The 16,760-nt window shown below is 51.6% G+C and overlaps 1 protein-coding gene across 1 annotated transcript in view; it reads right to left on the bottom strand.

Moving 5' to 3' along the window:
- The window catches only part of MOV10L1 (Mov10 like RNA helicase 1), a 44,337-nt gene that overhangs the window by 24,835 nt on the left and 2,742 nt on the right, over window positions 1-16,760 (bottom strand). The window contains exons 3-10 of the mRNA XM_068560507.1: window positions 12,633-12,795; window positions 11,219-11,331; window positions 10,598-10,785; window positions 7,532-7,675; window positions 7,033-7,277; window positions 6,555-6,666; window positions 5,014-5,208; window positions 908-1,022 (exon numbers count right to left, since the gene is read on the bottom strand). Coding sequence (XP_068416608.1) covers window positions 908-1,022; window positions 5,014-5,208; window positions 6,555-6,666; window positions 7,033-7,277; window positions 7,532-7,675; window positions 10,598-10,785; window positions 11,219-11,331; window positions 12,633-12,795 — 1,275 coding nt within the window. The remainder of the gene's footprint in view (window positions 1-907; window positions 1,023-5,013; window positions 5,209-6,554; window positions 6,667-7,032; window positions 7,278-7,531; window positions 7,676-10,597; window positions 10,786-11,218; window positions 11,332-12,632; window positions 12,796-16,760) is intronic.

Raw genomic sequence — 16,760 nt, 5'->3', positions numbered from 1 at the left:
GGCTCTCTGTCCATCGGTCCAGGGCAGGCGTGCTCCTCGGTGCCACCCAGCTTCCTCCCAAGCCTCCTTTCCTCTCCGCCTGCCACCCCAGCTCTCCCAGCTCAGGGCTCCCTCACCCTCCGCGAATCTCTGGCGAGCCCCAAGTCTCCCTCCAGCCACCGTCCAGTCTCCTCCCTCCTTCTCGCCCTGATGCAGGCCCCGGCCCCCATTCCACTCACCCACTCCTCAGCCAACAGACACCCAAACCCTCGGGAAAGTGCCCTCCTGGAAAAGGGCCGCGCTCCCCCATTGCTGCCAGCGGAACAGACACTCTCCCTCCCTCCCTGGACCCCTGCCTCAGCCTTGCTCAGCGCTGCCCCTGCCCTTGGCCTCCTCTGGCAGGTCCACCACTTCTCACAGCTCCGACCACCACCTGCCACAGCGGGCAGGCTCAGACCAGGCCTCCCCCAGAGGATCTGAATAAGCCTGAGACCAAAGAAGCAGACGAACAGCCCAGCCAGGGAGGGTGACAAGGAGATGTCCTGGCAGAGCAGCCCTACGGAAGGCCTGGCCTCCTCCTCCTTCCACCCCCCCCACACTGGTCTGTGTGGCTACAGGCCTTTTCCCAGCTCCCCTGCTTAACTGCTCAGAGCCCTGTCACAAATGGAAAGCTGCTGAGAGGCTCGGCCACGGGGTAGAAGAGAGGCCGGGCCGGGGGCAGAAGGTCCCCCCAGCCTCCAGAGCGCCGACAATCTGCAGAGGGACACAGCGGTGGGCCCCGCCGCTCGTGGTTCTCCCGCTCCCAGCTTCCTGGGGTGAACACAGCCCACACGAGGTCTGAAGCCACCAAAGGTTCACCCTGAGTTTGTTCAGAAAACAACTCGGGTGTGGTGAAGAATCAGTACTTCACATGAGACACTTTTCCTACCTCTGAGAGTAGCGGCTGAAAGGTCAGGATGTCGATTTTCTGCCGCACGCATTCTTTAAGCCTGTCTGGTATCGGGTACTGCGGGAGAAAACTCGGAAGCTGTCGTCTCAGGTTCCTTAAAAGGAGATTCGCAAGTTAGAAACAGCCCTTCAGCACCAGGCACTTCACCCCAGACGTTTCCACTTAAAACATCCTTTCCTATTTCAGAAAGACAGAGGTTCAATCACCAAAAACAACTGGTACGTGAACTGCTGGCCTCAGGCAGTGGTTTGCAAAGTGCTATTTAGCTTTGGGGCCGCTCTCCCCCCCCGCCCCCGCCTCGGGAGCTGCTTTGCCTCTAGCAGAAGAACATGCCAAACTCCCAAAAGCCCCTGGGACCAGTGAGCTTGAAAACACTGTTTCTAAGCTTCCAATAAGCTCAACTCTTACGCTTTATTTTTTTCCTTCCAGTTTCACGGACATATAATCGACGGCAACACTGTAGACATTTAAGGTGTGCAGCATAATGATCTGACTTACATGCATCATGAAATAATGACCACGGTAAGTGTAGTGACCACCCACCTTCTCATACAAAGTTAAAGAAATAGAAAAAAATATCTCCTTGTGATGGGAACTCCCAGGATCACTCTCCTGACATCTTTCACATATAACACACTGCCATGTTCATTACACGTGTCATGCTGTACATTACATCCCTAGTACTGATTCATCTTACAGCTGGAGGTTTGTACCTTCTGACTCCCTTCATCCAATTCCCCCTCCCCCAAACCTCACCTCCGGTGACCACAAATCTCATCTCTTTTTCTATAAGTTTGTTTTTGAATCGACCTACAACACTGTTATTTCCTGTTACACAACACAGTAATTCGATATTTCTGTACATTTCAAAATGATCATCACAATAAGTATAGTTATGATATGTTACCACGCAAATATATTACATTGTTATTGACTACACTCCCCACAATGTGCATAGCTATCTATCCCTCCACCTATCCATCATCATCTATCCATCCATCCATTCATCCATCTATGGTTATTTAAGTTGCTGGTCTCTTAAGTTCAAATGCATTTTTCTTTAAAATTAATTAATTAATTAATTAATTTTTGTCTGTGTTGGGTCTTCGTTTCTGTGCGTGGGCTTTCTCTAGTTGCGGCAAGCGGGGGCCACTCTTCATCGCAGTGTGCGGGCCTTTCACTGTCGCAGCCTCTCTTATTGCGGGGCACAGGCTCCAGACGCGCAGGCCCAGTAGTGGTGGCTCACGGGCTTAGTTGCTCTGCGGCATGTGGGATCTTCCCAGACCAGGGCTCGAACCCGTGTCCCCTGCGTTGGCAGGCATTTTCACTCTCCTCCCATCATGATTATTGTTTTTTTAATATTATTTTTAATTTTGGCTGCGTTGGGTCTTTGTTGCTACACGTGGGCTTTCTCCAGTTGCGGAAAGCAGGGCCTACTCTTTGTTGGGGTGCACGGGCTTCTCATTACGGTGGCTTCTCTTGTTGCGGAGCACGGGCTCTAGGGGTGCGGGCTTCAGTAGTTGTGGCTCACAGGCTCTAGGGCACAGGCTCAGTAGTTGTGGCGCACAGGCTTAGTTGCTCCGCGGCATGTGGGATCTTCCTGTAGCAGGGATCGAACCCGTGTCCCCTGCATTGGCAGGCAGATTCTTAACCACTGCGCCACCAGGGAAGTCCCATGATTATTGCTTTTGACATCATATTTTACATCTTTTTGTTCTGTGTATTCCTTAACTGCTAATTGCAGATATATATGATTTTACTACTTTTTGTCTTTCAACCTTATTACTAGCCTTATACAAGGCTGGCTTTACTACCTTTACTGTGTATTTCCCTTTTCCTATAAGCTTTTTCTTTCATAATTTTCAGGTATGTAGTTGTGGTCTTTCCTTTTTTGCTAAAAGAAGTCCCTTTATCATTTCTGGTAAAGCTGGTTTGGTGATTCTTAACTTTTTTAGCTTTTGCTTGTCTGTAAAGCTTTTAATTTCTCCATCAAATCTGAATGAGAGCCTTGCTGGGTAGAATATTCTGGGGTGTAGGTTTTTCCCTTTCATCACTTTAAATATATCATGCTACTCCCTTCTGCCCTGCAGAGTTTCTGCTGAAAAGTCAGCGATTGTCTTGTAGGAGTTCCCTTGTACCTAACGTGCTGCTTTTCCCTTGCTGCCTTTAATATTCTCCATCTTTAATTTTTGCCTTTTTAATTACAGTGGGTCTTGGCATGGTCTTCTTTGGGTTGATCCTGTTTGGGAATCTATGCGTCCTGGACCTGGATGTCTGTTTCCTTTCCCAGGTTAGGGAAGTTTTCAGCTGTTATGTCTTCATGTATGTTCTCTGCCCCTTTCCCTCTCTCTCCTCCTCCGGGACCCATTTGATGGTGTCCCAGTGCTCTCTCTCTCTCTTTTTTTTAAATATACATTATTTGCATTTTCTTTTTTTTTTTTTTAATAAATTTATTTTTTATTTATTTATTTTTGGCTGTGTCGGGTCTTTGTTGCGGTGCACGGGCTTCTCATTGCGGTGGCTGCTCTTGTGGAGCACAGGCTCCAGGCACGCAGGCTTCAGTAGTTGTGGCACGCAGGCTCAGTAGCTGTGGCTTGCGGGCTCTACAGTGCAGGCTCAGTAGTTGTGGCGCATGGGCTTAGCTGCTCCGTGGCGTGTGGGATCTTCCTGGACCAGGGATCGAACCGATGTCCCCTGCATTGGCAGGCAGATTCTTAACCACTGCGCCACCAGGGAAGTCCCGAGTGTTCGTTTTAGGGACGCTCCTGTACAGTGACAACGTATTAATATTCAACGGGGAAAAACTTACCAGAGGATTAAATGCTTGTGCTGCTGCTCTATCTCACTCCTCTAGTTAAGCCAAACTGTAACGGGAAAGCCGCTTGGTGCACCACTAAACGACAGCCAGAAGTTCTTAAAAGCTCCTGTAACTGGAGTAAAGCCATGTGGACCTGCCGCCCGCAGGCCACGTGACTTCTTGCTCCTGTGTTCAGGTTCCATCCCTAGAGCCACTCAACTACTGTTTACATGCCCAATGACTGTTATTACTTACTGATTGCTGTTGACTGCTCACTGCCAGAAATGGCACGTGTGGGGCAGGGGGGGACTAGCACTTTACAAATGAAACTAAGGCTCAGAGAGGTTGAGAAACTGGCCTGAGATGGCACAGCTTCCCGGTGGCAGTGCTGGGATTCAAACAATGCTCTAACCCCAAAGGTCAATAGGCACACAATACTTTAACAGATTTCCCTTCAGCCCACGAATCAGTGGAAGCCCAAAGTACCTTATCTTCAATTGTTCCCAGGTCAGATGTGATCTGAGATTCAGGACTTCCCACCACAGAAAAGCAGCACGTGCCATCCCAGTGAGTTCTGGGCAGCAGCTGAGGGGGCGTGTCCACACGACTAAGTCGTGGAATGTCTTCCAGCCTATAGGTCATGACTTTTTGGCACCGAACTTAAAAAGGCAAAGTCGGCTTTTCAGAGCTTTGGGGTTTATAACTGCAGACGAGAAAGCGTGGGCGCGCAGCACTTTCTCCAGACGACACCCCAGATACAGTCAGGTCGTCCCCAAGCCCCCAGCCACGCGCCGCTAGCACATTACATGCTTTTTTCTTAACTTCATTTTTCAAAGGTGTCACACCTTCAAATGGGCTTCAAACAGCCAAGCAACCCTGCTGCCCTCGACAAGCGATACTCGGGTGCTGTGAATGGCCCTCGAAAGCCATGCCAACCACGTCTCACTGACCCCTCGCTGCTCGGTGCCCTGGGTGCCCATGTGGGACATGGGCTTTCTTGGGAGGTGGGCGGCCTGGGCTGATGGGAACACGAAAGGTGGCAGGAGCCGAGGGCAAGGGTCAAATCACATCCTGCGTTGTGAGTCACCTTGAGACTAGCTGGGGTGCTGCAGCCCACCCAACGCTCGCCGTCCTCACAGTGTGTCCCCAGGACAATGGAGGGCGCTGGGCCGCAGCTGCACCCCTTTATCCAGGACGTCCACCTCCCTCCGACAACAGCAGCTACGTGCATCCCTCACACAGTGAGCCCAAGATCTGGGCTTGCATTGTCGTCTGCTCATGGTGGTACCTTTTCTGCATGGTCATGACAACTGTAGTTTTGGTGGAAGCTAACACTTGGGAACTTTTAGACTTCTTCCATGAAAAGGGTTCTCGGACAGCTATCAGTGATTCCTCCTCACTTATGACGTTCACTTCAAGGAATCGCCCGATTATGAAATTGGAGAAGCAAAGCAGAAGGAGCTCCTTGCAGCGGCCAGAATTCCTGGAGAAACAAGACACAATTTAGTGTGAGTTGTTAAGTAACAGAGGCAGGTTCAACACAATCTCCCTTCGTTCACACAGGGAAAGTCACAGAGCTAGCAAACCAGTCACCCTTAGCTTTCTTATTATTTGTTTAAAATTAATTTATTTCTTTATTTTTGGCTGCGTTGGGTCTTCGTTGCTGTGCACGGGGTTTCTCTAGTTGTGGCGAGAGGGGGCTACCCTTCGTTGCGGTGCATGGGTTTCTCATTGCGGTGGCTTCTCTCGTTGCAGAGCATGGGCTCTAGGCACGCGGGCTTCAGTAGTTGTGGCACGTGGGCTCAGTAGTTGTGGCTCGCGGGCTCTAGAGCACAGGCTCAGTAGTTGTGGCGCACGGGCTTAGTTGCTCCGCGGCATGTGGGATCTTCCCGGACCAGGGCTCGAACCCGTGTCCCCTGCACTGGCAGGCGGATTCTTAACCACTGCGCCGCCAGGGAAGCCCACCCTTAGCTTTTAATAATTCTGTTAGAGGGAAAAAATGGACATTCTAAAATAAGCAATGTTAACGTCTTCCCAAGCTAAAATCACACACTTGGAATGGTATTGTCTGTAATTCTCACGCTTAAGAAAGGAAGGACTATTTCTAGTATTCCCAAGTTTAAATCAGAGCAGTGCAACACGACCAAAGAGACACCAGCTCCCACTCTGCCTTCCGCCCACTTTCGGCTGCTGCTCGAGTCCGGCCCCACCGTCACACGTCACGGAGGGCACCGCGGGGGCTGCATCACCAACCACTGACGCGAGGACTGCCCTTGGCTCAAAGCGTCACCCGCGGCCTGAAGCAAGGCGCTGATTTAATCAGAGCCGCCCTCTGACAAATCTAAAATCAGCAAGTGTAGATGAGATGAGGGAGGGAAGAAGGGCTGCACCAAAGCGCCCAGCTGACAGGGGACCAGCAGGCAGAGCCGGGGCTTCTGGACATGGGGAAGGAGTCAGGAGAGGGAAGGGCCCACGAGGGCTCGGGAGCCCGTGTCTGGCCGGGCTGCCCGGGTGGAGGGAGAAGGGCAGGAAGGTCTCAGGGCCGAGCTGAAGGCAGGCCTGGGGAGGAGCAGCAGGCGCCTCGGGGCCCCGGCTTCCCAAGGCTGTGGGGGCTTGGCCGTGCCCGTCCTCCATAGTCAGGAGTCAGCGTGGGTACCCTCACTCAAGCCACTTTCTCCACTAGCGCTTTTCCTCGTGATTTCGTCCCATCGAAACAGTTACCAATACTTTTTACAACATCCAACCTAGAAGTACCATAAGCGAAACCGAACAAGACAAACGTGCAGATGCCCGCAAGGTCAACTGCCTCCATACCCTCCGGCCACGTACTTTGCATCACAGGTAACGACGATCAGGGTTTTTCCACCTGGAGGGATGAGCCCACCGGCTTCGGGCTTCTGTGACACATTCTTCTCCTTTTCTCCTTTACAGGCATAGTCATCTGGGAGATGAAATTTAAATCCAAAATTAGACCAAAGGTGAACTGTTCTGACAGTGGTGGTGCTGGTGGAAGGGACTGTCACACACAGACGAGTGGCTGACGTCCCCGACAGGTGAGCGACAGGCAAGGGGGCGGCAGGCATCCTCTCCCCCCAGCTGAGAATCGTTGCAGGACGCGGCTCGTGTAAAGCACGCCGGGCATTTCTCCAGCTGTTTTAGCCCCAAGTATCAGAGAAGGGTCCAGACCGCAGAGCCCACAGGGTAAACCCTGCCACTCGCCTGCCCAGACCCTGGAGCAGCATGCACCAGCGCCCGGACCCGACTGGGCTCGCGCAGCTGATCCAACGGTAACAGCTGAAGCGTCTACCTGGAGAGGCTTCTCTGTTGTTCACCAGACCGCTCTCCAATGTCTGACAGGTTCTGTTTTTCCTGCAGCTGTCTAATGAGTTGATATTTTCATCCGCAAAATTCTTCTCCTTCTCAGGAACGGCAACAAGAGACACTTCGGGGCACGTCTGGATTTCATCCAGCATCTGAAATCTGAACTGTTTAGCTTTATCCCAGCCACCCAACTTGCAGCTGACCAAGTTTTGAGGAATGTCTCCTTTATTCCTGGAAAAGGAAAATTAGCCATGAACAGAGACAGGACTTCTGAAGCTAAAATACTGTTACCATAAAACAGAATTCAATCTAACTAGTGAATGGCGGTTGCAAATACTTTTATGAGTATAAGTAAAAAGGCTATTTCATGGTGGAAAATCTAGAAGGATATATACAGAAAGGAAAAAATAAGCAAGCAAAATGAAATTGGTTCTACAGAAGTTCTTAAATCACAGTCTGTACTTTTGTTTGAGTGGCAAACTTACTCTATCCAGATCACCACATTTTTGCTTTCTCCTTCTTTCAGCGTTCCAAAATTTGTCATCCTCGTGACTTCAATGTCACCTTTGTTTTTCAGTAAAAGGGCTCCACAGGCCTCGTCAGCAGTCTCCTCGACCGCAGAGGTGCCCCTGGATAAAGCAGCCACAGGACAGTGTTGGGGTCAGTGTGGGCGGGCAGGGCATCCTGAGGCCCCGCCTGCCTTCCCTGCCCCTCCAGGCCGCACCAACCACAGGGCGAGGGGATAAGGAGCCAACCCCAAAGAGGCGACCAAGTAAGGACGACACTTAGAACTTCTGAGCAAGACAGCAGATCACCCTGAAGAAGAAACAACGAGCCCTGCTGAATCCAGAGGAGAGGAGGGCCCTGGTGGGAGCTCTGGGGATCTGAGAACACAGGCGGCCTTCACCAGCTGCGCACCCCCCAGAGGCCCGGGACTCCTCAGCCCCCGCACCCCCCAGCCCTGGTCACAGAGGGAAGGGTGTTCAGTGCTCCTCCCCAGACCCTTCCTGGCTGCTGCGAGGGGCTTTGCTCGTCAGGGACCCACTACTAAGCTTTCATTTGGAAAAAGAGTGTGGCTTCAAAATATTTGAAACTAATTAAATGAGAATTTTTATCTTTAGAAAATGAGCAGATTCCACCCTCCTGTGAGAAGGGCCCATTCGTCCCCCTTTGTCCTCCTGACGCTGCCGTGAAGCCCGGGCGCTGTGCCCACCGCTCCCCCTCAGCTCCCGCCTCCCCTCCCTGACCCTCCCGCAGTGCCACCGGAAACAGGCTCCTTCACGCCTGGACCCTGTCCACACCCCCACCCAGAGGCACCCGCCACCACAGCAGCCACGCCCTCAACCCCCTGCCGGCCACACGCTCCCCGCCTGCCTCGCCTCACCCACACGGCCAGGGCCGCCCCGAGATCGTGCAGCCGTGCCGCAGCCCCAGCCTGGGGTGGCCGCGGGAGCGGGCATCTGTCCTTGCAGATGGCCAGCCGTGGCGGCTTATGGACAGGCGGAGGAGCACCAACCAAGACAGGAGTCAGAAGCCACCTGCGGGCTCTGGGCGGACCCCACCCACAGCCTGGAGGGGGCACGCGGGACGCCGCTGCAGGCCTGGCCCGCAGGAGCGCAGGGCCCTGCTTCGCACACGACACTGTGCTGTCCTTCAGACCCCTGAGCGGGCAGCCGGACGGTGCGTCTGAGTGCAGGGCGGCGTCCTCCACTTGGGGCTAAGGCCGCGGAGCCGGGACCAGGACGGGAGGAAACCACGGTCACGACGCAGCACAGGGACCGCGGCATGCGGGGCACCTGCTGGGCGGACAGGACGCGGGGCCTGACTGCTCACCGGGCCAGCGCCCCCTCCACCGCTCACCCCAGCCCCGCACTGACGGGGGGATGAGGAGGGGCTGCACAGGAGCTGGGGCTGCCTCACGGCCAGTGTCTGAAAATGAAGGTGTGACGACTTCCCCGGCCCCGTGAAGACGGCCGCTCGAGGCAGACGCGTGGAGCTCGGGGGAAAGTGCCCGATTGGTCACCCTTCCGGGGACCAGCTCCCCTCACTGCAGCCAGGCCACCCGGGGAGGCTCACCCGAAGCTCACCGCCCACGGCCAGGGAGCCCCCCGCTCCTGCCCCCACCCGCTCCATTCGGCAGACGCGGGCCCTCTGGAAACACGCTGAGTCACAGAGCAGGTTAAGCGAAGTGCTGCGAAGAATCAGACAGACAGGGCAACAGGGACCCAGACTCCCTTCCGACGAACACACTGGCCCTGCGGGCGAGATGGCAGCCGTTTCTCTCGCATGGTCAGTTTGCACCAGTCCTGGCCACCCTCCCACGATCCGCCCCTGCCCACGGCCATCAGGAGCCCAGTTAACTGTGCTGCAAAGACAACAATCAGGAAGTCCGCGTTTCAACAACATGGTGCTTCCTTAAAGTGGCACAAGGTTCCGAGTGACGATACCTAACGTGGGCAGGGCTGCTGGCTTCTGCTCCAGGTGGCCGACGGCCAGCAGGGTCACAGAGCCGGCAGGGAGCCGAGGCCCCGGTTCGGCCTCCAAGACCCCGGCACCGATGCCTGGCAAACAAGCGCCTGCTTGGCCTCACGTCCGCACACCCCTGGGCCCATCAGATGGACTGAAGCCAGAACTCCCGGGCCTCCTGGGCCTTCCTGGTAGAGGGGGCGAGGGTATACATCTCCCGCACTTCACTGTTCCGAGGACGGGCAGAGTCATTCTCCATAAGGAGAGCAGGTCCCGTGGGGAAGGAGGACGTGTCCACCAGACAGTCCGGACACGGCAAGGCCCACCTCACCATGTTCCCCTTCTGCCCACACCCCGCCCCCAGCACATCCCTCCCGGCTGTGCCAGGCAGCTCAGTCCTCCTGAGATGGGGCTCCCCTGCCTGCCTGCCCTGTGGCTCATGAGACACTCCTCCCTGCACGCAATCTGCTCCACTGAGGAGATCAGACAATAAACAGAACGACTTCAGAAACCATGTACCGAGCTCCCTGAGACGAGCACTACGGAGAAAGAGCAGCAGAGACGGGGCGGGAGCCCAGGAAGGCCTGTCGTGTTGCATAAGCACGCGTGTCGGAGGGAGGAAGTCACGGGCGCACAGAAGGAAGAACCGGATACAGGAAATCCAGTAATTTTAAGAACCGACCAGGACCTCCCTGGTGGTCCAGTGAGTAAGACTCCACGCTCCCAATGCAGGGGGCCCGGGTTCGATCCCTGGTTGGGGAACTAAATACAGCATGCATGACGCAACTGGCATAGCCAAAATAAAAAAAAGAACTGACCACGTCCAACGTGTTCTACAAAATGCCAACATGTGAAAGAACACAACACACAAAACCCACGAAAATATGAAGATCATCAACGTAAGATTAAGGATCAAGAGGCAACTTTTCACTCAGCCTTCAGTCAACTGTGAAGACCCCTAACCCCCAGGAGAGCTCTCCTTCCAGCCCCGCCAGCTCAGGACTTGGACAGTCTGTTACCTGCCTTGGTAAGCCGGCTCTCAGATGCACCCCAGGCCCCCGTCCCCCGAGCCGCCGCCTCCTCACCGCCTCTGCACTGGGGTCACGCACAGGGCCCTCCACACGTAGCACGACTGGCTGCTCTCCACCACCACCGCGCTGACCACGTCGTGCCTCTGCGGCACGTAGCCTTCCGGGAGCTTCAGGGAGTCCAGGGTGAAAAAGATGTAGTCGTTGATCACCCCGTTCCTCCCACAGAGGCTGGACACGCAGACCTGCAAGCACAGCACCAGGGGCTGGCAGTGTGCACGGGGCCGCCGCAGCCAGTGGGGCTCAGGCCTGGTCTCGGAGGAGGAGCAATGCCCCCAGCGGTACCGGCCAGGCAGGGAGCGGGGCCCGGCACACACCTCCAGCTCCACCTCCACCCGCAACCTCAATTCCCTCCTCTGTTCCAGTGCCCACTCCCCAGACCACACCCGCGGCTACGCGCGAGGCCAGAGGCCACACCCCACTCCACGTGGCCCCACCATCAGACACTTTAACACTCCTCGTCCCTCTGTGACCTAGAATTTAACTATGTGCGTGTGCAGGCCGGCCGCCGGTGATCTCAGGAAGACATCAGGGTCTTCTCTGCCCAAGACGGACTCTCATTCATCCTGACCGCCCATCGCACCCAGGACCCTGGGCCGCTCGAGGATCAGCACCTACCCGGTCCACGCGCTTGTACCTCAGCGGCTTCACCGAGACGGCCTCACTGCTCCACGTGCCCGGCCGGATCCAGTACTCGGCCTCCACCCAGTCCCCCTTGCAGGGCTTGAAACCTCCAAGGCAGGGAAACCGGGCATGTTACTCAGTGATGTAACTTCAAAGTGTACAATTCACTCTGCAGTTATGTTTCTGTTCTGAGACACACATGACTGGTTGAGAAAGGGGCTCTCTGTTCCCGTTAGGAACCAGCGTATCCACCTGGATTCTCTTCCAGATTTACCCACGCCAACGGAGCAGAGGCTGTTACAGGCCAACCTGTCTTCCTGCCTACAAGGCACGGGCAGGGGGCCTGGTCTGCACAGTCTCAGGACCCCATCTGATTTCAGATACTCCCCAAAGTTCTTACAAAGAAAAAAGTAATGAAGTGTCATCAACAACTGCAACAAAGTGGGCAGAATGGCAGCCCTCTACCCACAGCCCTGGCTCCAGGAGGTGTGGGTACGTGTGGCACTCCTCTGCCAGCTCCTTGCAGACACTGTGAGTACCCTCCCCATCAGGGACACCCAGGGTGCACGGTGACACAGGGACATGTGCTCAGACCTGAGGCCTGGGTGGCTATGGGCATCCCAGCTCAGGAGAGGGAGCCCCTCGGTGTGCCAGGGAGCTGGCGGGGTGGCCGGTGAGGCGGGGAAACGGCAGGGGCAGTGACATGAGGTGGCAGCCGAGCCATCCTGACGTGAAGCGGGGAGAGAGTGGTCTGGACAGGTTGGGCGCGGCACGCGGTGTAGCCGCAACCGGTGATAACCTTTTGGTTGTTTTGTGATAAACGTTTTTGCAGCAGTTAAGCTCAAAAAACAGCAGTGCCTAATGAAATATGGAGTTTGTTTCTCAAGAAAGCTGGTGACGAGCACACAGCAGTCCAACCATCTGCGGACACTGCCACCCAGCAGCGGGGCCGTGCTGCACCACGTGCGGCGGCACAAGACCACTGGAGACAAAGCTCCTGAAGCACCAGCTTCCAGGTCGGTGGGTGTTTTAGGCAGACTGACAGATGCACGAAGGCAACCCAGCTACAGAGCACCCACAGCAAAGCCAGTGCTCAAACAAACAGACCAGAAGGGAAGGGGCAAGGCTGGCTGGTCCATACAGGGCAGGCCTGGGGGCAGAGCAGGGGGGCATCTGGGGTAAAGAGCTCCAGCCTCAGGGTGGGGTGGGGTAGGGTGGGATGTCAGAGGCCTGGGATGAGATCCAGATAAGGGGAACCAGATGTTGGGCAGAGGCTTTAAGGGCAACACTCGGAGGACCTGGCAGATGAAAACCAGTCCCTGGTCCATCTCCAATCTCGTTATGAACATTTAAAACAAACCTCACAAAACCTAATTTTAAACATGAACCAGAAACGCATTCCGCGTACCTTCACACACACTCTCCAGGGAGAAGTACGTGGTCTGGTTGATGTAGCCGGCGCCGTCCATCAGCGAGGTCACGCAGCCGATCAGCACGCGGGGGCTGGAGTCGGAGAGCCCTCTGCCGTGGCTCTTGCTGTTGTCTTCCCATTCATCTGAGATGGCTTCCACCTGCAAGACAGGCAAACTGCTACTTAAGACATACTGAGGGCTCCAAGGAAAGCAAACTTCTGGCCGAGACCCCCTTATGAACACTGAGGCAAAAATCCTCAATGAAATACTGGCAAACTGAATGCAGCTGCATAAGAAATGCGTTGCACACCACGATGGAGGGGGGTTTACCCCAGAATGCAAACGTGGTTCAACAAATGAAAATCAGTCAGTACCATCCAGCACGCTGGTAGAACAAAGGAAAAAATATATGATCATCTCAGCTGATACAGAAAAAGCATCTGACATAACTCAACACCTTTACACGATAAATACACTCAATCCAATAGGAAGAGACTGGAACTTCCTCAATAGGATAAAGGCCACGTATGAAAAACCCACAGCTCACATGACACTCAGTGGTGAGAGACTGAAAGCTTTCCCCCGAGGATAAGGAACAAGGCAAGGATGCCTGTTTTCACCACTTCTGTTCAACATAATACTGGAAGTCCCAGCCAGAGCAATTAGGCAAGAAGAAGAAATTTTAATATCCAAATTGGAAAGGAAGAAGTAAATTATCTATTTATAGATGACATGATCTTATACACAAAAAACGCTAAAAAATCTACAAAACACCTCTTAGAGCTAATAAATGAATTCAGCAAAGTTCCAGCATATGAAATCAATATACAAAAATTAGTTGTATTTCTGTACACTCAAAATGAACAATTCAAAAAAGGAAACTGAGAAAACAATTCCATTTATGATAGCATCAAAAAGAATAAAACACTTAGGAATAAATTTAACCAAGGAGGTGGAAGACCTGTACACTGAAAACTACAAAATGTGGCTGCAAGAAGCCAGAGAAGACACAAATAAATGGAAACACATCTCACGTTCACGGATTAACATTAAGACATCAATACTACCCAAAGCGATCTATGGATTCAATGCAATCTCTATCAAAATCCCAATGATGGCTTTTGCAGAAATAGAAAAACCCATCCCAGAATTCATATGGAATCTTGAGTAACCCTGAATAGCCAAAACAATCTTGAAAAGGAAGAGCAAAGTTGGAGGACTCACAACACTTTCTGATTTCAAAACTTACTACAAGGGCTTCCCTGGTGGTGCAGTGGTTAAGAATCCACCTGCCAATGCAGGAGACGTGGGTTCAAGCCCTGGTCTGGGAAGATCCCACATGCCGCAGAGCAACTAAGCCCATTTGCCACAGTGACTGAGCCTGCACTCTAGAGCCTGCGAGCCACAACTACTGAGCCCACGTGCCACAACTACTGAAGCCCACACGCCTAGAGCCCGTGCTCCACAAGAAGCCACCACAATGAGAAGCACACGCACCACAACGAAGAGTAGCCCCCGCCCGCCGCAACCAGAGAAAAGTCCACGTGCAGCAACAAAGACTGAATACAGCCAAAAAAAAAAAATAAGTAAAAAAACCCCCCAAAAAAACCCCCAAAAACTTACTACAAAGCTACAGTAATTAAAAGACTGTAAAGACAGACAAAATACCAATGAAATAAAGAGCCCAGAAATAAACCCTCAAATATATGGTCAAATGACTTTCAACAAAGGTGCCCAGACCCTTCAACAGGGAAAAGGTTTTCCCTGTTGTGCAGTCTTCTCAAAAAACAGTGGTGGGAGAACTGGCTCTCAGCGTGCAAAAGAATGAAGTCAAACCCTCATACAATACCATATTCAAAAATTAGTTCAAAAATGGGTCAAAGACTTAAATTTAAGAACTAAAACTATAAAACCCTTAGAAGAAAGCACAGGAGAAAATCTTCATGATCTTGGATTAGTTAATGATTTTTTAAGTGTGACATCAAAGGCATAGGCTATTAAAAAAGGATAAATTGTACTCCATCAAAATTTAAAACTTTGGTACAGCAAAGGATATTATTGATATTAAGAAAAAGTTAAAAAATTCACAGGATGGGAGGAAATATTTGTAAACCACATATCTGATAAGGGATTAATATCCAGAATATATAAAAAAAACTTCTACAACTCAACAAGAAAATAAACCACCTGATTAAAATATAAGCAAAGGAACTGAAAACACATTTCTCCAAAGAAGATATATAAATGACCAATAAGCACATGAAAAGATGCTCAACATCACTAATTATTAGGGAAATGTAAATCAAAACCACAATAAAACACCCCTTCACATCCACTAGAGTGTCTACTATCGAAAAAATGGAAAATAATTCACGTTGGTGGAGATGTGGAGAAACTGGAACCCCTGTGCTGCTGATGGGAATGTAAAATGGTGCAGCCACTGGGGAAATTTTGGCGGTTCCTCAAAAAGTTAAATATAGGATTACCATATGACCATGCAATTCTACTCCAAGGTATAGACCCAAAAGAATTGAAAACTGGGACTCAGAAAGGTACTTTTCGCAGCAGCATTATCCACAACAGCCAGAAAGTAGAAACAACGCAAGTGCCCATAAACAGGTGAGTGGAGAAACAAAATGTAATCTATACATAACAGTGGAATATTATTTAGCCATAATAAGGAATGAAGTTCTGATACACGTTACACGGATATGCCTTGAAAATATTACGTTAAGTCTAATAAGGCAGACACAAAAAGACTAATATTATGTGATTCCACTTACATGAGGTACCCAGGATAGTCAAATTTATAGAGACAGAAAGTAGAATAGTGGATTATTATTTAACGGGTATAGAGTTTATATTTGGGATGATAAAAAGTTATGAAAGTAGACAGTGGGCATGAGTGCACAGCAACATGAATGTACTTATTTAGTGCCACTGAATAGCATTAAAACATTTAAAATTAAAATTAATCTTATGTTATGCATATTTTACCACAATAAAAAAACCTGAATAAAAAATGAGCAAACAAATCCAAAGGGTAGAGCAAATGAGCCAACTCCACAACTCTCACAATGGAAGTCAGCTACTACTGTTTAACGTTGGTGAATCAAGTGATTCAAGCATCTTGCAGAAGAGCTAAAAACAACAAGGACAGCACTTCGCCTGAGTGGCCCAAGCACAGCTGGAGAGCAAGGAGGAAGCGCCTGCTCCTCGCTGGGGGCACGTTCCCAGCCAGAGCAGCCCTGCAGGCCCTTCAGCCACCAGAGACGTTCTACGTGCGCGCCGTCCAATTTGGTGCCACCAGCTACGTTCAGTGCTTGGAATGCGGCTCGTGAAACTGAAGAATTAATTCCAAATTTTATTTAATTTTAATAAATTTAAATTTAAATAGCCACACGTGGCTGGTAGATGGCATTTACTAAAATGTAATAGTAACAAAGTATGTCTTGACCATTTTAAAAAGTAGTGGAGCTCAGTAAGTTGGCCAGACACCAAATTACATAACAAAAAAACAACAGATTTCCTAGAGGGAAAGAAAAAGATTAATTTGAAAATACAAAGAAAAATTATATTGATAATGGAACAAAAACATTACAATTCTCAAAAATAAACTTCACAAGGAATCTGCAGAACTGAAGTGAACAAAAAGAACGCAAAGGAAGGCTTAAATAAGTGGACGGACATAATCTGTAGCTGGAGAAGACCTGCTATGATCCACATGTCAATTGACCTAAATGGATCCACACGTCACTTGACCTAAATGGATCCACACACTCAGTGCTGGTCCAGGTGAGTCTGAGCCGAGGAGGAGAAACAGCAGGATGACGCTAACGTTTATCCACAGCGAGGGGAGAGCCCAGAGAGGTCCATCCACCAAGAAGAGGAACAGAGAAGCCAGCCTGCCACCCGAGGACCCAACCATGCCACGTGGGCCACGTGCAGGCAGCAGAACCGACAGGGACCCAACAGGGTCCAGGCAGGGTCCCAGGCAGGTGGGATTCTGGTGTGTGAGAAGGGGACTGTCCCACTCAGTAGGAAAGAGTGGACCACTCAGCAGATGACCGGTGCGCTACCGGGGAAGGAACGTCTGGCTCCTTCTTTCAGTCTGTACATCCACT

Source organism: Eschrichtius robustus, chromosome 13 (genome assembly GCF_028021215.1).
Source record: "Eschrichtius robustus isolate mEscRob2 chromosome 13, mEscRob2.pri, whole genome shotgun sequence".
Classification (NCBI taxonomy): domain Eukaryota; kingdom Metazoa; phylum Chordata; class Mammalia; order Artiodactyla; family Eschrichtiidae; genus Eschrichtius; species Eschrichtius robustus.
Note: the sequence above shows the minus strand (reverse complement) of the source record. Positions and strands in the feature narration are given on the sequence as shown.